The sequence below is a fragment of the Panicum virgatum genome, chromosome 5N, assembly GCF_016808335.1.
Source record: "Panicum virgatum strain AP13 chromosome 5N, P.virgatum_v5, whole genome shotgun sequence".
NCBI lineage: Eukaryota > Viridiplantae > Streptophyta > Magnoliopsida > Poales > Poaceae > Panicum > Panicum virgatum.
This window is the reverse complement of record NC_053149.1, coordinates 58,699,136-58,718,957: the sequence shown is the minus strand read 5'-3', so window position 1 is coordinate 58,718,957 and position 19,822 is coordinate 58,699,136. Positions and strand designations below refer to the sequence as shown.

At 40.5% G+C, this 19,822-nt stretch overlaps 1 protein-coding gene across 4 annotated transcripts; it reads left to right on the top strand.

The window, feature by feature from the left end:
* Positions 1-3,215: 3,215 nt before the first annotated feature.
* LOC120673919 (ubiquitin C-terminal hydrolase 13-like) lies at positions 3,216-19,479 on the top strand. Of its 4 annotated transcripts, none has more exons than XM_039954965.1 (33): positions 3,216-3,450; positions 3,648-3,723; positions 4,784-4,919; positions 5,013-5,170; positions 5,487-5,752; positions 5,827-6,045; positions 6,119-6,227; positions 6,317-6,432; positions 6,761-6,859; positions 9,119-9,228; positions 9,538-9,612; positions 10,033-10,111; positions 10,193-10,339; positions 10,417-10,497; positions 10,575-10,694; positions 12,188-12,310; positions 13,139-13,222; positions 13,358-13,446; positions 13,550-13,658; positions 13,741-13,809; positions 13,919-14,029; positions 15,208-15,263; positions 15,350-15,527; positions 15,600-15,701; positions 15,771-15,842; positions 15,931-15,996; positions 17,183-17,248; positions 17,382-17,456; positions 18,144-18,260; positions 18,606-18,680; positions 18,759-18,848; positions 18,928-18,998; positions 19,109-19,438. In XM_039954965.1, exons 1-32 carry the CDS (start codon positions 3,427-3,429, stop codon positions 18,967-18,969), a joined length of 3,339 nt encoding a protein of 1,112 aa, XP_039810899.1. In that variant the 5' UTR covers positions 3,216-3,426; the 3' UTR covers positions 18,970-18,998; positions 19,109-19,438. The 4 variants fall into 4 exon arrangements, with proteins under 4 accessions (XP_039810899.1, XP_039810900.1, XP_039810898.1 ...); XM_039954966.1 differs by having other exon boundaries at positions 18,765-18,848; positions 19,109-19,422; XM_039954964.1 differs by having other exon boundaries at positions 3,273-3,450; positions 15,759-15,842; positions 18,765-18,848; positions 19,109-19,479.
* The last annotated feature ends 343 nt before the right edge of the window (positions 19,480-19,822 follow it).

Genomic DNA, 19,822 nt, shown 5'->3' with positions numbered 1-19,822 from the left:
CAAGTTCTCAGTATTGGTAATTGTGTCATAAAACTATGCATTGAGATTGACCTAAAGCATTATCAAAAAAATACTAAGAAAAATTATATAAAGATGGGCATAGAGTCAGCTTAAGTAGATATATTATTTTTCCGGTTTCAATGCATTTGTATTTATTGAGTATTTAGAGAATCAAATAAATAGCGTGGTTTTTAATCAAAATTGTTGTAGTTAATTGGAGGTAACACGGTCATTTTTCACTACTATTAATGTGTCTGAAATTTTCTAAACCAATATTTAATTTGTGACCGAGGGAGCAGTTGCCAAACACATGCATCATCTAGCCTGCTAACATTAATACCATGTTTAATCTCAATAAGGACCATGCATATGGGTATGCGGATCACCGTCACGCAGAGGTCCGGGAGGTCGCCATGCGCGAACGGCACACCCGTGTATGCCACGTCCACGCGGCCCCCTTGCCGCAGAGCGGCCAGAGGCCATGGTTGCTGCAAAGGTCGTACTCGGAGGAGTGGCGGATCTAGGATTTTAACATAGGGTATGCAAAGCTAATGATCCAACCTACAATTTGGAAAACAACTTTCTCAAAATTTTAGTATAGAAGTATAAGATAATTAAAAACATGATAATACTTGTAAAAGATCTGATAATGTCTTAAAATCTTTTAATTAAGTTTGAAACTTGCATAAATTACAATGGAAATAGACCAAACACTAAGTCTAAAATAAGCATAAAAAATTACAAACTCACAGTTGTTTAGAGAAGGTTACAATTTACTTCTTGTCTGATCAACTCATTTGATTGTACTAATCTTCATCTACGATACACATCAGTTTATGAGCTGGGAAGAAGCGAGTGCACATAATTACATCTCACATCGGCAGGAGATTGGAGACAGGAGATGGAGAGGACGGCGGGTGGACGGCGGTCTTTGTGGCAGTCCGGCCGGCTCCATTGGGCAGTAGCAGATCAAGGCGGACGATGGAGATGCAGTCGTGTGGGCAGAGCCCGCGACCTGGCTGGCTTGCCGAAGGGCTGCGTCGCGGATGCGCCATCGATGTATTTTTCTGTGGCTTCTTTCATGTATATGGATTGGGCCGATTTACAGGGTATGCCATGGCCCACCCGGCATATCTTGTAGATCCACCACTGCTCGGAGGGTGGTGTGGAAGGTGGGCGCGGTCACCGCGTCGGCGCTCGTTCTAGCGCCCCCTCGACGGCGGGCAACTTCACCCAGAACTCGGGCGGCGACAAGTCGTAGACGATCAGTAGAGGCAACGTAGCGTGATGAGAAACAATGCAAGTACGATGATACTCCTATAGTCCTATTGGGCCTCTCCACGAAGCCGCGCTCATTGTCTAGGAGGCCGGCGGCGCCCATGGATATCGGCCGGGGAGATGATTTGAGGTTGAGGACCGCAGGCCAAATGATAGAAGCTAACGAGTAAAAACTGACAACTAGACGTGGATACAATCGCGCTTTGCTACGGCCGGGGAATCTGGATATGATACGAATTGATGTACGAGTATGTCTTTCATGCGGACTAGAATACGAGTCCTATCCTATAAAAAAAGAGAGAATACGAGTCCTATATTTCAACAGATTCAGCAGTCACATCGGCAGATTGCACAGGTCATCAGGCACAAAAATCTTGACTACTCAGATTCCGGGTCAGGAAAGCGCACGCGCCATGCAAAGAGCAACTAAATCAACCTTGAAGAGTTTATTTTTATAAAGTATTTTTCTAACACAAGGTATCATATTACTACCTCGCAAAAAAAAACCCTCATTAGGGAGTAGATTGCACTATCTGCAATATTTTTAGCAAATTGAGACTAAATTTATTTGAGGCTAAACAGACAATGTGAAGTAGTAAAGTAGAAAAATGTACTTTTTCCTTTTCATTAAGTAGGTTGTCATGCCTTTATTTTTTATGAGGAGTCAAAAGATAATGTAGAGAAATAAAGTACTTGGCCACCATTTCCAACACAAATACTTCTCAATAAAAATAAAACAAGACATTGCAAGACTATTTCAATCGTCAATTAAGGCACATAACTTCTTAGATACACCAATATAAAATATCAAAATAGGATTTACCTTCTACTATATGTATTATCAGTGGCGTATCCAAGATTTCAAGCTAGAGCGAGCTTATTTCTTCTTCCTCCTCATTTTCTTCTTCCTTCCAACCCGTATGTCTTCTCATTTTTTCTTATCGTCCAAAATTTCTGGCCATTTTGAATTCATGCCCATAGATTACTAGCTCGGCAAAAAACATCTCACCCTCCCTTCCTCCTAATCCATATATCTTCTTATTTCTATGCATTGTGATGTCTTAATTTTTCATGTTAGATTGTTTGGAGATAATCTAGATTATTTTGGACTATTTTGTGTACAAATTGAGGATTTTTTAAAATTTTATTTGAAAGGAAAACAGTGAACCCAACAAATTTTCAAGAATTCCAATAAACACGTTTATCGGCTACCTCCGGTTTTTTCACTTACCGGTAAAGGTAATCTTGCATATGATTAGCGGCAATTATTACACTTGTATCTGTAACTATTGTAAGATTAGCTTTACAAAATCTACTTAGCATTATTCCTATGTAAATTATAGTTTGGCAAATCTCTCCATATAATCCGCCTTAGAGCAACTCCAAGAGGCTCTATATATTCATCCTAATTGTTAAAAATGGAGATTTTGATGGAAAAATAGTCTCCAAGAGATTCTCTAAGTGGTTATCCAAATGTAGCCATCATCTATTCCAGATTTCTCGCTAGCCAAAGAAAGATAAATAAAATGGCTCTATAAAGTGTAAACAAGATATAAAAAAATTATTGGAGAGTGAAGATATATAGAGAGCAATTTTTATGTACATGACTCTCCAAATAATTATTTAGAGAGTGAAATTTAAAAAGACTCTTAAAGATGCTCCTAGAGATTTGTTAAATAAGGGTTAGCTGGCACTTTATTTTCATATCCTACCTCCCATTTTAAACGATCCAAAAACGCTATGTGAGACTCTCTTTTTCTTCACGCGCTTACACGCGCGAAACCAATTGCGGCCAAACGGTTGGATGTGCTGTTTTTTTTTTCTACCATTCAGTCAAAGTAAAGCCGTAGCCAACTGCCCAACCATGTTGGTGAGGACGAAACCAGCCCGGTTCAATCTCCTCCAAAAGCCCAAACCTGGACGGCAAACCGTTCCTCAGAAGAAAAGCCGCGCCCGCAGCCTTTATAGCGGAAAACCTTTTGCATTCCCCCCCTGCTGCTCTTCCCCTTCTCGCCTCAGCTTCCTCCTCTCCTCGCCCCTCCCTAAACCCTAGCCTAGCGATCCCAAATCCGTTTTCTTCAGGGCGATCGCGCAGCGATCTGACCCTCCGTCGGTCCACCGGCGTCGGAGCCGCCGTGCTTCATCACCATGGTTGTCCCGCGCGCCCCCGAGGTAAACCTCCGGTCCCAATTTCCGCTCGCCCACTGCAACGCCCAGACGCTCCGTTGCCGTTTGATAGAAGGAATTCGCATCTGGGGTGGTTTTGATTCGATTCGATTCGGTTGGTGCTGCGTGTTGTGGGTTCTAGCCCTGTTTTTTCTCTCTTCTCCGTGTCTTGAACTGACCGGCTGCTTCTTTTTTTTTTGCAGCTGCCACAGCCGGACCAGGATGAGGAGATGCTGGTCCCGCATCAGGATGTCGTCGAGGGTCCCCAGCCGATGGAAGGTGAGTTTTTTTGTTAGCCTTTTGGTGTCTTCTTGACCATAGTTTGATGTAGGCTGCATCTATTTTTTTTTTGGCTAATGCATTGTGTGTTGTAGTGCCCTTTCTTATTCTCCATGGTGAGATATGATTAGGGCTGTAGCACTGCTCTTTCATAACCATAGTTTTCGATACCTGCTGGCGGCCACTCTAAAAAAAGTACTGCTTTACACTTATATCTGTTTAATCATGATATTGAAATAGTTGTCAACGTGTTTGGTTTGGCCAACCTTATAGAAAGAATCGTTTTTTTTGTAAATATTTTTGTCATCTTTTGTGACATCTTCCAATATTTGTGTCTATTGTGATGTTTGTAACCTATATTTTTGGTGTTGTCATGCTTTACAACAACAACATAGCCTTTTATCCCAAGTGAGTTGGGGTAGGCTAGAGATTAAACCCACAAGACACAAAGGTCACGGTTCAGGCACGTTGATAGCTTTAGATGAACAAAAATTATTTAACCACAAAATGTTCAAGAGAATAAATATTCTACATCATTAATTCATGCTCATTTGTAACTTTTGTTGATTATTGTTAAAATGTACCATTGGAATTTCAGACTGAATATTGTGAAGTGTATGCTCAGTTGCTGTAAGTATGGTTCCTACAGTTGTTCTCACGCATCTGAGACTATGATGATAATTGATAGGGTTATTTAACTAGAGCGTCTGATCAGACATTCTATGCAGCCTTGCATGCATTATGTTCATTTTGCCACCTGTGGTAGTGAGTATTTTACCTATGTTCACTATGTGAACTTTTGTGGGCTTGTTAGGTTACACGATTGGTGCTAGTTCTGGTTGTTGGTAGTGTCTGCTATTAGTTGTATAGGTCACTGTGTCTTGTCAATGTAGAGTGACTATCAAAATGCTAGGTGTGCGCATAGTTGGTACAAATGTAGTAATTTTCTTGACAATTGATACTGTGGGTGAAGTACAATTAAGCCTGAAGGATGTATAGTCCTATTACTTCTTGTTTTGTCTTTACTTCACTGATCACTTATTTGTTTGCTGTCCTGCAGAATCTGCATCCACCGTTGAAAACCAACTCATGCCAGATCCCTCTACATCCAGATTTACATGGTCCATTGAAAATTTCTTCAAACGCAATGGTAGAAAGCATTACTCTGATGATTTTGTCGTCGGAGGATACAAATGGTGGGTAAATGCAACCGCTCATTGCTTCGAATTGTGTTTGTGTATTAGCCAGTGATAAAGCTTAGCTCAGTGCTTTATATTACCTCCTTGCAGGCGAGTGCTAGTATTTCCTAGGGGAAACAATGGCGATCACCTTTCAATGTACTTGGATGTTGCTGATTCACACTTGCTGCCTCCTGGCTGGAGTAGATATGCACAATTCAGTCTTGCTGTGGTAAACCAATTAGACAGCAAAATGTCGATAAGAAAAGGTATTTCTTTTTTTTTGAAAGTAAAGAAAAGGTATTTCCTGTTATCTCTTACTGGCTCATCCTGTTTAGACATCCTTAAAATGCACAGTACGTTCTTTAGTGCTTCTAGCAATATTACTATCTTGCCTTTTGGTTTTCTGCATGAGTGCAAGTGTACATTCATCAAGTATGCAATTCAGCATAAACTTGACTCTGATTATTTATGAAGACAAACACTTAATTTTTTATATTTTCGACTGTTTTCATGCCTATAAACAGGTTTAGGGAAGCATGTTACTTAACACTTTCATTTGACATGCTTTCTTTTTCCCCACAGAAGCAACACATCAATTCAATGCCCGGGAAAGTGATTGGGGTTTTACATCTTTTATGCCTTCGATGGATCTATGTGATTTAAGTAAAGGATATGTTGTTAATGATAAATGCATTATTGAAGCTGAGGTTGCTGTGCGTAAAATTTTTGATTTCTGGAACTATGACTCCAAAAAGATGACTGGTTATGTTGGCCTGAAGAATCAAGGAGCCACCTGTTACATGAACTCTCTTCTTCAGACTTTGTATCACATTCCCTACTTTCGGAAGGTGGGACTTCATTTCTAGTTTTATCTTATAGTTGACCTTTCAGTGTGGTGCTGATACTGAAATTAATATTTTAGGCTGTATATCATATGCCTACTACAGAGAATGATACACCTTCAGGGAGCATACCATTGGCTTTGCAAAGTCTTTTTTACAAACTTCAGCATAGCGACAATAGTGTTGCTACGAAGGAGCTCACCAAATCTTTTGGATGGGATAGCTATGATTCATTCATGCAGCATGATGTTCAAGAATTGAATAGGGTTCTCTGTGAAAAGCTGGAGAACAAGATGAAGGTATGTTCTCTAATTTCGTTGAGAAAAACCCCCTGACTCTTCCAAATGATCTACAACTATTCTTTTCTCTCAGGGAACCACTGTGGAAGGAGCAATACAAAAATTATTTGAGGGTCACCATATGAATTATATTGAGTGTATTAATGTTGACTACAAATCTACCAGGAAAGAGTCATTCTATGGTAGGTAACCAGAGGAAATATGGGCTTTCTTTTTAGTGTTTTAGTTGACAAGAGTCAATAGAGTATTTGTTTACCTTTTTTCCCCACAGATCTTGCACTTGATGTGAAGGGATGTTCTGATGTCTATGCATCATTTGATAAGTATGTTGCTGTGGAGAGGTTAGAAGGCGATAATAAGTATCAATCTGAGGAACATGGTCTGCAGGTCAGGTCAACTTGGCAATTGATATCTACAACTTTCAAATGCCGTATCAAAGTTTAGAATATTTTTCTATTTTAATTTTAGATTTTGTCTGTGTGGTATAATTATATCGTATTAGGTGTAGCATGGTAATCTATGTTTTGCTGATTGGCTTGCATCCAGGTTCAAATTATTACTGAACTTAACATTAGGCTGTTTTTTATTGTTAATTGGGTCATTGTGGGTTAAGTGCTAATTTTGATGCAGCAATGAACTGATAGAAAATAGTTGTTGAAGATAATGATTAGATTATTTCTGCTGTTTGAAAGGATTTTCTATCTTTTTTTTTCAGGATGCCAAGAAAGGGATGCTTTTTATTGACTTCCCTCCAGTCTTGCAACTTCAGTTAAAACGGTTTGAATACGATTTTGTGCGGGATGCCATGGTTAAGGTCTGTTCTTGGCCTCTTATTTTTATCTTAGCCTCTCTACGGATTTCTCTTTTCCATATTTTGTACTTATATTTTGGTGCTTATGTAGGAAAGTAGGATGCGTATAATGTGGTCGATGTATTGCAATGAGCCCCTTGGGCGGTATACATAGGAGTACAAGGCTTGGAGGGCAAGGCACCTCCCCTAGAGATAAGGAAGGCTATCACGGGATTACATCAATCCTAAACTACCATATCTGGAGTTGCCTAATATACTCTAACATCCCCCCGCAGTCGTAGCGGTAGCAACACGAACGGTCAGACTGGAGAACAATGGAGACGTATCCCCCCTGCAGTCGGAACGCCGGTACGAAAGCTTTGACTGGAGACTCATGCAGACGATAGCCCTTTAGTGCCGTAGTAGCCGAGGTCGAGGTGGACGTGGTCGAAGCCGTGGAGGGGGCGCAGGTCGAAGCGTCGTCGAGGTGCTCGAGTACGCAAACTCAGCAGCTTCTTGCCGAAGACAGCAACAGGACGGTGCGGCGGATGACGATGGTAGACGACGCTGTTTGAGACTTAGGTCATGCTCAGGACAGGGGTGGCGACGGCGCAGGTTGCAGCAAGTGTCGCGCTCAGATCAGGGGTGGCGACGACGTCTTCCTTCAGGAACATCGGCGGCGATGTCCGTGCGAGAACGGCTGGAGGCGCGGAGGTGGATCGAGCGCCTGCTTGACGAAGACCGGCGGCGAGTGGCGCCACCGCCTGAAAAGGCGGCGACACCGGTAGGGTGGCTTGATCACGAACGTCGTCGCTGCTGCCTAGAGGGCGCAGCAACAACCTCGTCCTTCGGGAGGGTCGACGATGGATCGACGACGAACGGCAGGGCGACGCAAACCGATCTTAGATCGGAAAAAGGGAAAATCAGCAGCAACATCAAGACGAACCTGCGGGTACAATCTCGGGTGCACCAAGTAATGCCCTCCCAAACCTTATCCCCGTCCGTCTGTTGGCCAGAGGACAAAGGAAGGGGCAAAAACAGAGGGGGCGAGATCCGAGCGGCCTTTGCTCCAGCTGCGGAGTGGACCGGCGGCCCCCGGGCCGCCCTCGCAGCCGCATCCTCGCGCACAAGGCGGCGGCGGAAGCGGCGCTGAGGACGAAGGGGACGCAGGCTTGACTGCGTGGAGGAGAGAGCCGGCGATGGAAGGCGGGAGGGGCGAAGCCCCTGGGCGCTGCGGCCCGGCGGCGACGTCGATCGGCGGTGCGGTGGCCCGCCGGCCCCGATGGCGCAGTGGCCTGGCGTCCCCGCGGTGGTCCTCCGCAGCCACGCACTCGCGCTCATGGCAGCGGTGCGGCGGCGCTGGTTGGAGTCGGGGCGCCTGGCCTGATGCGCGGGAGGGGCGGGCGGATCTGGATGCGGAGCCGAGAGGGAGGACGACGCGGAGGCATGCAGGCCCAGTGGCTCCCCCATGGCGATGTGGTACCCGACGGGGACGTCGAGTGGCGCCGCCATGGGGCGGCCAGGGAAGAGGTAGGTCCTTCTGCTGTGCTTGATGACGACGGCGGCGCGGATCAGAGGGATCCGCAGCGCATCCTAGGAGGGCGCTGCCCCCGGCGGAGATCAATCTCGATCTCCCCGGGGGCGCGCAGGTGCAGCGGAAGCGGTGGCGCGACTAGGGTTAGGATCTCGTAACCTAGGCGTCTGATGCCATGTAGGAAAGTAGGATGCGTATAATGTGGTCGATGTATTGCAATGAGCCCCTTGGGCGGTATATATAGGAGTACAAGGCTTGGAGGGCAAGGCACCTCCCCTAGAAATAAGGAAGGCTATCACGGGATTACATCAATCCTAAACTACCATATCTGGAGTTGCCTAATATACTCTAACAGCTTATAATCACATAAGAAAAGTCTACAACAATGTTCTATTGAGGCTAAGTTTTTGAATATGTTAGGATATGGTAAAATTAGAGCTGTCAAATGTCAATGCTATATTTATATTATAGGAGCATAGAACCACTTTTGTGCTTTCAGCTGTTTCATGTTTAAGGCTCATTGGCTTGAACTTTTTAAACATAAAAAGATCAACGACGCAAATGCCATGCACAATTCTTTCTGGAGGATTAGATTAGGCAAAAGTTCTGTTGTAGAGATATTCTAATGTGGTTCTCAGATGGAAACATTTATCATCCGAGGCATACATTCAAGATGTTTTTTTGGTTTACTTATGTCTTTTTTTTTTTGCAATCCTGCTCTGTTTAATTAAATTGATTGCATGATGTAGATAAACGACCGCTATGAGTTCCCACTTCAATTGGATCTTGACAAAGATGATGGAAAATATCTTTCTCCAGAAGCGGATAGAAGTGTGCGTAACCTATATACTCTTCACAGGTAATAGTTACTGTTTTGTTTTCTGTCACTTGAAAAATGAAAAATCTTACAGTTGGTTGATAAATACTATAAGTATGATAGGATTTACAGGTTGCATAAATTATTATGCTCATTGTATTTAGATAACTATTTGTGTTTCTCATTTGTTAACAATAATAGTGGAGCGACTAATTGTGAAGGTGTGTTTTTTTAAACACCTGCTCGTGAGATTAACACTTTTGCAATTCCGTAGTTGCTGGCTAGTTGCAGACTAATGTTATTTGTTTTTGAGAGCAGTTTGGATCCTTATAATTTAGCATCTCAATGCAGTGTACTAGTTCATAGTGGCGGAGTCAATGGAGGACACTACTATGCCTTTATTCGCCCGACGCTGTCTGATCAATGGTACTGTTCAGTTTGATATTTTAATGAGGCTATTATTTCACTACTTAACAGAGATGTTTCACTGGTACTAAATCATATTCTTGTTTTAACCTGATCTGATAAGGTGATTCAAGGAATAACTGTACAATAAACATTTTATGAAGTCTACACATTTGATTTTAAGCAAACACAATTAAGTATTTTCATATACTCATGCATATTTAGTTCCTTAATGTTTTTGTTATCAATGATGTAATTGTGTGACTCATGATTCACGACCTCATAATTGAAAGGTCTGCAATCTGCATAAGGAAATTTCAACTAGATTTTGCGGGTGAATAAGATGGGTGTCCTATCTAAGAATATTCTGCACTACATTGTACAATCTTTGCAGGGATTTGTTATATTTGTAATTCATTTAATTTGCAAATCGAAATTTAGGTACAAGTTCGATGATGAACGGGTGACAAAAGAAGACATGAAGCGTGCATTAGAGGAGCAATACGGTGGTGAAGAAGAGGTAATACTTTCAAAAACTAAAACTGCTTCAGTTGGCCTTAAGTACATGTTCTTCTGAGAATCCTTTGGGGCTTTGTTGCAGCTCCCCCATACCAACCCTGGACTAAATACTACACCACTGCGATTTACTAAGCATTCAAATGCTTATATGCTTGTTTACATTCGAGAAAGCGATAAAGAGAAAATTATCTGTGATTTGGATGAGGAAGACATATCAGAACACCTTAAGGTACTTGTTTATACAATTTCATTTATTGAATACTAAAATCCATAGAGTTTGTTTTAATTTTACGAAAATCTTCCCAGGTTAGCTTAAGAAAGGAACAGGAAGAGAAGGAATACAAGAAAAAGGAGAAAGCTGAGGCTCACATGTTCACTGCATTGAAGGTTTGACTTAATTTTACCCTTTTCAATATCTGATGGAGCAATTTCTCAGTTTTTACTAAATTTAAACAATCACTTAGGTGGCCCGAGATTCTGATTTGAAAGAGCAAATTGGAAGACATGTGTACTTTGATCTCGTGGACTTTGACAAAATTAATAGCTACTGTGCACCTAAGGACATATCAGTCAACGACATCAAGGTAATTTGCTGGGCCTTATGGTTTGTTCTGATTTATGATATGCACTTTACTACCCTTTATCCTTCCATTTGCCTTCTATTATAATACTGAGTATTGACTGCAACATTAGGAGTTTCCCCCTTGTTTCACGTGTTCACAGTTTCAATTGAACCTTGTTTTTATATTAAAATTTCTCTGCAGCAGGGGACTGAAATCTTGATTATCCTCAAGTCACCAACATTAAAAATACTGAACATTAATTTTTATATTCAATTTACTTGTGCTGATGGCTGTAGAGGATCACTGTGGAGGTTTACCAGTGAGGGCCATATAAGCCTAGTGTTTGTATCTTACTTTATGCATCTTTGTTTTGCCTTAGTTTGCCTTGGCTTCCAAGTTGAAGAGCCTTGGCTTCTTTTTTCTTTAAGCACTTTAGTGGGTGAGCTGCTGCCCATATAAGCACAGCCCCCCCCCCCCCCCAACTTGTCCTGTAACCGAACCAAGTTTTGCATCTTCGATTCAATCAAGCGGCCTCATGGTCAAGCTGACCTCCGGCCTTTACCAAGTGTGTGTGTTATCTGGGCATCAACCAGTCAGCAGTGGTTGCATGCAGTGAGCTGGAATGCTGAGGTGCCTGCAGTGCCGCCAGCCGTGGTGATGGGAAGCCACTGATGGGCGGTGGATGCAGAAAGGGTGTCGGGTGAGTGGTTAGTGGTGGCAACGGTAATGGCTCAGCAGGAGCCAGGTATGTGGCGATGGGGGAGCATGGTCGCTATTGAAGAATATGGTGCAAGGTGAGTTGGGGAGGAGAGAGGAGGCGTGCAGGGGATGGATGAGACTGCTGCTGGTAGCAATAAGGAAGAGGCAGGGGCAAGTGATGGCAATGCGGGGGTTGGAGTCATGGATAGAGAAGAAATAGAGTCGAGAGGGGGTGGAGAAGCTGTGGAGTATCTGAGTAGGGTGATGGGAGTTGTTTGGATTTTTTTATCCAGTGGTAGAAGAAGTGACTTGGCATATTTGGATCGCTACCGCAGTTTGCCAAATCGCGCCACAACTTCTGCGCCTAAACTGCGGCAGCTGTTTGGTTTGCTCCCAAACTTGGGTTGGACGTGGCACAGCCACATCGCCTAGTTCATATTTTATGCCACAAGTTGCTGAAAGTGTAACTAATTTATTATTGTTACTGCTGTTAGTATCTAGCAAATAAGAAAAACATTTTTACCGAACTGCCAATGGCATGGTCAGGTGGGTGTCCTGGAGTACCTGGGCACAGCCAGATTTTGCAAATGTCAATGGATATAAGCTGTTTACAAGACCTAAATCATGGTCACCGCTGGGCACCAGTTCACGCCTATAGAAAGTTTCTAGCAACCGCACTATGGACTGCTGTAGAAGCAATTGCATTTGTATGAGATACACTTCATAACTGTTATGTCAAAATCAGAATATTTGTCTTGTTTGTTATCTTTTGTATTGGCAAGAACAGTTATTTTTTCATGATGTGCTGTTGACAGGTGGAGCTTTCAAAAGAATTTGGCATCCCAGTAGAATCGCAACGATTTTGGGTGTGGGCTAAGCGGCAGAACAGCACCTACAGGCCCAGTCGGCCTTTGAACATGCAGGAGGAAAATACTGCTGTAAGTGGAATGCCCATTCTCGATGTTTTGTTGCTGTTTGATGCTGTTAGAATACAATTCAAATTGTTCTTTAAAAGAACAAATTCGGTAACTGCCTCTACATTCACAATGGATGATGGATCTTTTAAAATTGAAAATGGTGTAACTATCTGACTAGAAACTTCATGAGGCATTTTCTTCCTGTTCTCTTCCAAGCAACTAGCATTGCAAGTGATGAATCTTTTGGGGCTTAAGAGGTGGGATTGTACTCAGCCTTGTCATCTTGCAACCTGGGTCTCCCTTTGCTCTCGCTTGGCCTCGAAATGATATGACTAACTCCACTCACTTGTTCCAAGGACGAGGCAAGTATAGGTCTCGTGATTGTCCAAACATGTGTTTCCTCTCTTTGCGTGTCAAATAGTAATGGCACTTTTTTCAATTGGATGATGAATTCACTTGTATTTTAGTGGGCTTTAGTGGTGGCTAAAACAAAGATCAACTGAACAATTAGTACCTTTTTTTGTACCATTTTGTGAAATTAACAGGAATGTCAAGTTCAGAAGCTTATACTGGTGGATTTATGCCTCGTGTCATGATATATAGCTTGATAGCTAAGTTAATGCAACTAATCAATTAGGTCTTATATATGTTCTCTATCATACATTTGGATGATGACATACCAAATCCCTGTACTGTTAAGTATTTGTTTCCTTTATGGATTATGAACCTAATTTCTGTTATGATAGTCATGAATCCTGCTGGTTTCTTTAACCTTTCATTTATTTTTTGTATCTGTCAGTTATGTTGATTTTGATTCACAGCTAAAGTAATGTTCTCTCCTTTTGGCAGATTGGCATGCTTAAAGTTGCAACAACTGTATCTAAATTACAGAATTCTGAAGTAAGGCTGTTCTTGGAGTTTCATTTCAGACAGGTTAGATGATTAAATTACTTTTTCTTGCTTTTGGCCCCTAGTTTTCATTTTTGATGGTGCCAATTCGTCTAAATAGCCATACTTTGATGTCTTGGTTATTTCGTTACCATCTAACATAGCTTATAAGGCATACAGGAGAATCAACCAATTGTTCCTCCTGTGAAGACTGAAGAAGATATATTACTTTTCTTCAAGCTCTATGATCCCGAAAAGGAATACCTAAGGTTTTCTTTTTCTCTCTGCTAGTCTGCTATAAGCTATTTGTTTCTTTAGTTCAACACATCAGACTGACTAGGTACTATCATTGCTAATTGTTATTATGAACAGATATGTTGGAAATTTTTTTGTGAAAGCATCAGGAAAACCATCTGATATAGTAGAAAGGCTGAATGTGATTGCTGGATTTCCGTCTGATGAAGATATTGAGCTCTATGAGGTTAGAAATGGTTTTGCTGGAGCATCAAAACTTTCGTTAAATTTACCTGTGCTCCCAACTTATTTTCCTTAAATCGCATTAGGAGGTCAAGTTTGAACCAATTGTGATGTGTGAACCAATTGAGAGCAATGCTTCTTTCCATTCAAGCCAGGTTTGTACCATTTTTTTAAAATATTGATGCTTGTTGATATTAACTTTGTTTTACTTATGCCCTGTTATTTTTTGAGAAAGTGATATGCTCTGTTATTTTATGCTGGCAGATTGATGATGGTGATATAATATGTTACCAAAAACGCTGTTTGCCAGATAAAATGGATCAATATCGCTATCCTACTGTCTCTTCTTTCTTTGAATATGTTCGTAATAAACAGGTAAGTTACCTGGCATGAGGCTTAGTGCATATGTGTATTATTTCATTCGATTACCTTGAATTACCTCATGACTCATACTTGTTGCATACTGTTTAACAACATGATCCTAATGTTCATGTGCCATCTGCCAATAACATCTGGCATTGAATGCCGTTCCGTTGTCGCAAATTCTGCCTTCTTTTTATCTTTTGCTTGTCAAGAATAAGTCTCGTGTCAACTACCATATGTCTTTTGCTGGTTGGTTAGACTGTTGACATCTTGCTTTGTTTGATTTTTGGAGCTTGCAAACTGGAAATGCGTCATTGGTTATTGACCATACTATCTGTAGTTATGGAGATAATATACAAGGAAACAAGGCCACTATAGACTTTGTTAGTTTGGTAAACTGTCAGTACTGCATAATTGACTTGAATTTTGCTGTAAAGCAGTTGCTGATATAGATTTCATTAAAGATAAAGCTCTGATTTGGTATAGTGTTATATATAACAGGTAGAATGATTGAGAAGATAAATTTATTAGAAGCTTTAATGTTACCATAAGACAAGATTGCGACAAAAATCTCTAGAAAAGAACTGAAGATTAATAAGCAGATTGGTTTTGAATTTATGTGCAATCATTATCTTTGCTTCAAAAACCTTTAGTTGTTTTTTAGAACAGAGTATTATCTACTTATATATTTATAAAGTTTTTATGTGGCCTATTTTTAGCCTTTTTATATTTCAGAATGTATGTAAAAATGTCAAGATTTCTTATAATGGAGCATATTGCAAAAACAAGATAGTTCCCTTGTCTTCAAATTAGTCCTTGAATTCTAGATTGCAACAAAAATGACACTTCTTGGATTGACAATTCTTTTTCGGCTGCTGCTCTGGTTTCATCAACACCTTTATTTGGTTCTCTAACTTTTTTTCCTAGTAATTGGGTTGAAACTGACTAATTCCTGTTTTTTAAGCTCCTACCAACTAGCACGTTGTTGTACTAGCATGTGTGCTGTGACCATTAAAGCATATATTAGGCACATTTTGGTTATTTTGAAAGTTTTTTATACGCTAATGAAATGTTTTTGTAGTATATTAGGCAAGTGTTTGTTTGCCTGTGTGTGTGTGATGTTAGATTTACCTAGTCTGATTGGTTAGTTGCTTTATCTCTTTCTGAGAATTAATTCCTATTATTTGTAGGTTGTCCGTTTCAGATTGCTTGAGAAGCCAAAAGAAGATGACTTTTCTTTGGAGCTGTATGTGTTATTATTTTTTGTTGAGCCTGCATCCATTTATTTTGATATTGTACCAAATAAGTAACATTTAAAATTTTCTCATGAAGTTCAAAGTGTTTCACATATGATGATGTTGTTGAGAAGGTTGCTCATCAACTTGGTCTGGACGAACCTTCGAAGATTCGGCTTACTCAACACAATCCATTTTCTCATCAACCCAATACTCACCATATCAAATACAGAGGTGTTAATTATCTTTCGGACATGCTACAGCATCACACTCAGGTTTGAAGTTCTTTTTTTCGAGTGTTTTATTATATTTCTTGTCAGATTATTGAGCTTCTTTTGATTTAGCAGATGTGTGACATATTATATTATGAGACACTGGACATTCCATTGCCTGAACTGGAAGGTCTGAAAACACTTAGAGTTGCTTTTCAAAATGCTACAAACTATGAGGTCAGTTTCTACATTTTATGCAGCTGCTTATATTTTCCCAACCATATTATAAGACAGTTTTCTTGTCAGGTGTCATTTCACATCATGCGGTCACCAAAAAGTAACACTCTTTTTTATTTGATTGAAGAGTTAAAGTCAAAGGTGTGTTCACTGCAGTAATTACAAAATCTCTTTGAATGTGGTATTGGCATAGGGATTTCATTTCACATACTTTCATTCCTTTTATTAGGTTGAACTTTCTTGTAATGACGCTGAATTCCGGCTTTTCGAAGTCTACCTTCACAAGATACGCAAGGTACTTAATAGTCCTATTTCTTAATGGAAGATATCCTTCTCTATTTATTTATTCCTGAGTATTTTGAGTGAATGATTGGTTTCAGCCTACAATCAAGGATTCGTTTAATTTGCATGTCATTTGAGTTATATCTGAAGCCAGTATGTCTGGCTTAGATCAACTGGAAATTTGTATGGTGGGATCGAGATCTTGTACCATTTAAATTTCTGGATGGTAGACCTCGCCAATATTAGTAGATTTCCGAATTCTGATCCTTGCCTAGCCTCCTTTTTCCCAATCCAATTGCTTATGAGTTACCTCAGGAGGTTAGATAATTGTGCATTCTCTAGGGGCTAATGAAGCTGTGAGTACCTTAGGCTGGCAGCTCAGGAGGCGGTGCTTGAGGCTAATTATATGCATCAAAGGTGGTGAGGGCCTTGTAGATGGGTGAGACCAGAGGACCGTTTAACTTGCATGTTATTGCTGAAGGCATTGCACCAGTCATGGCAAGATCCCACTAGATGTTTTTGAGGACTGTGTCTGGGATGGGAGGCTGGGTGCTGAGCAAATACACGTAAATATTATGTTCCTTTGAGGGGACCTAATCGCATATATCACCTCTGTTTTTAATTTGTCCATCACATACCTAGGATGCACAAAAGCTAATCGGTTTGTTATTGATCTTGTTAGATAGACACGCAAGTGACCAATCTAATGGGTGCAAGTTTAGCACAATTCTACTAAAATATTATGCCTCTTAGATGTGTGAACCAGGCAATTTTTGGCTTATCGCAAAATGGAGGGAGTTAAATTCCATGTCCCTGCATTGCCCCCTTTTCTTTATGCCACTCTCTCAACTATAGATGCTGGTGTGTATATTGATAGCAGTCCACCTGCTATGTGGTGTCACTGAAGGTGTAGATACTTTTTGCTGACCAATTGGGATGTGGGACTAGAGGCCCTGCTAATGGTGCCAAAAATTTGGTGCATCCAAGATTGAGGGAGGGGTGGGTAAATTTATGGTTCTTGTCGGTGTTTCTTTTTGTTTGCTTCGGAAGAACGTGATGTATTATGGTTGTACTCCCATTACATTTTAGCCTTGGCTTCATTTATAGAAAGGTCCCTTTCCCTTTGATGTTTGATCAAGATAATGTTATTTTAATAATTTCTCTTATACTGATCAATTGATGGCCTCGTATAATTTTAGGTGCATCAACCGGGAGATACTATTGATTCAGTTAGTGACCAATATGGACCCCTTCGTATTGAAGAGGTATGCACCACCAACGGCAGCCTGATTTTCCATTGGACTTTTGATGGGATTTATTCTAATATTATTTTTTAGTGCTACAATCAACATCTCTCTCACACACACACTCTCTCACACACACTTTTTTTTTTCCCAGGTTCCTGAGGAAGAGAAAAATGCTGGGCCTCGAGACCGTTTGGTTCATGTCTATCACTTCTTCAAAGATAACCATGTATGTGTCTTTAAGCATTTTGAGCTTGAAGGGTCATTGTAGTCATTTTATCCTTTCAAGCTCATTTGAATGAAGAACATATATATTTCTTAAAATTCTTGTTTTATAATATCAATGGAGAATATATCAAAATTGGTGAGGCTTTGTAAGGATTGGCAGTTCATTTTTGCTAATAACTAGTGCTGGTGAAGATTTCTCACAAAATGGAGGGCTAATCTTCACCAAAGTTGGTGATTGAAATGCCTGATGAACATAGGTCGTCGTGTTAATGTGTTGATGGCTTTGGGTAAAGCTTCATAGAGATGCATACTCATGTTAGTATCACACCCATCATTCTACAAACTGATTAATAGCCGCCACATGCATTTTGGGCAGATTGAAATTTTAAATAGTTATAAAATTGGTAGAGGAACCACAGATCATACGATTTTACTGCTGTAGTTAAATTGTCTGGGGACAGCTATATAGTGTTCTGACTACCTGCAGGTATCTGACCTTGCTAAAACCATTTCATTTGGGTTTGTGATTCACTTATAAAATGTCTTTTGTACCTAGGTCTTTTTCCTTGGGAAATCCTCTTTCTCTGATATTTCACAATGCTACTGTTGTGCTTGCTGATACACCTTTTGAGAAGCCATCATTATTCCAGTTGTTACTTTCATTGAATTAACCACTTTATTTCTTCAGCTTAATCAATATTTTGGAGAACCTTTCTTCTTTTTAATTCGTGATGGTGAGGTTTTGGCGGATATCAAAGTGCGGATTCAGAAACGTCTTAAAATTCCAGATGAGCAATTTCTAAAGGTACTTGCTTCAACCTTTGTTATATGTCGATCTCTGAATTGTATGATTTGTTATTTTGTCATTTAAGCACCTCTGGACTATCTATTCATTAACTGCTATTTACTGTTGATTCGAAATCATTCTGTGTTTTTCTTTAAAGAAGTTTCTGTGCAGTCATCTTAATGTGTATAGTGTTGCTGCTTTCCCAGGGCACACTTGCTTATTTTAACTGCCATCTAAATTTAATTCGAATGGGCATCTTGGGTTGGCTTGAGTTGCTGTAAATATTTATATTTCATTTCTTGTTTTACTTTGTTTCCTCTTATACTGGATATAATATCTGCTGTTTTATGTTTCGTTCGTTAGTGGAAATTTGCTTGTGTTACGTACAGTCGGATAGAATATCTCCAAGATTCAGATGTTGTATTGAGCCGATTCCAGGTTAGCTAAATTTTCCCTTTTTGTGAATGAAAATAAATATTGAAGAATTATATAATATTTTTCCTTTGTATCTTAAAGAAACAGAAATCCGTTTATGGGCCGTGGGAACATCATCTTGGATTGGAGCATACAGCCACTACCCAAAAAAGGTCTTTCTTAGCCAGTCAGGTATTATGCTGAAGAATGCTCATTAAGGCTTACTGTTTAATATTGGGCTTATTCTGATAATGGATTGAATCAAGTGCAGAACCGTCATTCTTTTGAGAAGCCAGTGAAGATTTACAACTAAAGTTGGCAATATTTTGTCATGGTAGACTGGTAAGTGCCTTCTTGTTTCAATTGTGAAAATGAATGGTTAGGAACATCTTTATTGAACTAGGTATGTCCTGAAGTATGTCTCACTATATGTCTGTCTTTTGTAAACACAGATGAACTGGATATGAGGGTGCTGTCTTGTTCCAAAAGCAGTAGCTTTATGTTTTTGGTCATGTATAGGGGGGAGGCTTTGCATGAGATCTGTGGCTAGTTTATCTAAAGAATTTTCATTGGGTGGATGTAAAGGGCTCGTATAGCAACTTTTCCTTGTAGGAAGTTTCTGGGAGCTGTATATCGGGGTCGATTACCATTTTTTTTTGTTGCGTTCCCCTGCAGTGCTGTGGGAAGCTGCTAACACTAGCCTCATGGAAGATGGTACCTGTTTCAGGTCTAAATACAATCAATTTGGTGTTGTCTGTTATTTTTATCCTGTGTTACTCTTCTGGCTGTTGCCTAGCGTACAGTACAATGGATGAATTTTACAGTTGTGGCTGGCTGTTGTTTGAATTGTTCAGACCAGTTCATTTGCACAGTATTTGGTGAGTAGCTGGATTTATCTAGAAAAACATATTTGCATCGTTTGCTGGTACTACTGCTATGTGGTCTTGACAGAACTGTAAATCGAGGAGGGTCCTCATCTCTAGATGCAGAGGCCAGGGGTGGTCCGACCTGCCGAAATGAAGGTGGCATCCACTATTCCCTCCGTTCGTAGAATGCAATTCTGGTTATGGTAGGGAGCGCGGTTGATGTTGTCATGCTGGTGATCTTAACCGGATTGCAGTCTTACATTCCCGTAATCTGTGAACGTGCTAGTTGGATGATAAGGG

Bases quoted from the DNA above. Each gene is read 5' to 3' on its own strand.
- LOC120673919 (XM_039954963.1), top strand. From the start codon at position 3,427: ATGGTTGTCCCGCGCGCCCCCGAG. The intron at 3,451-3,647 runs GTAAACCTCCGG...TTTTTTTTGCAG, and splicing joins TTGTCCCGCGCGCCCCCGAG to CTGCCACAGCCGGACCAGGA. The intron at 17,249-17,381 runs GTATGCACCACC...TTTTTTTCCCAG, and splicing joins GACCCCTTCGTATTGAAGAG to GTTCCTGAGGAAGAGAAAAA.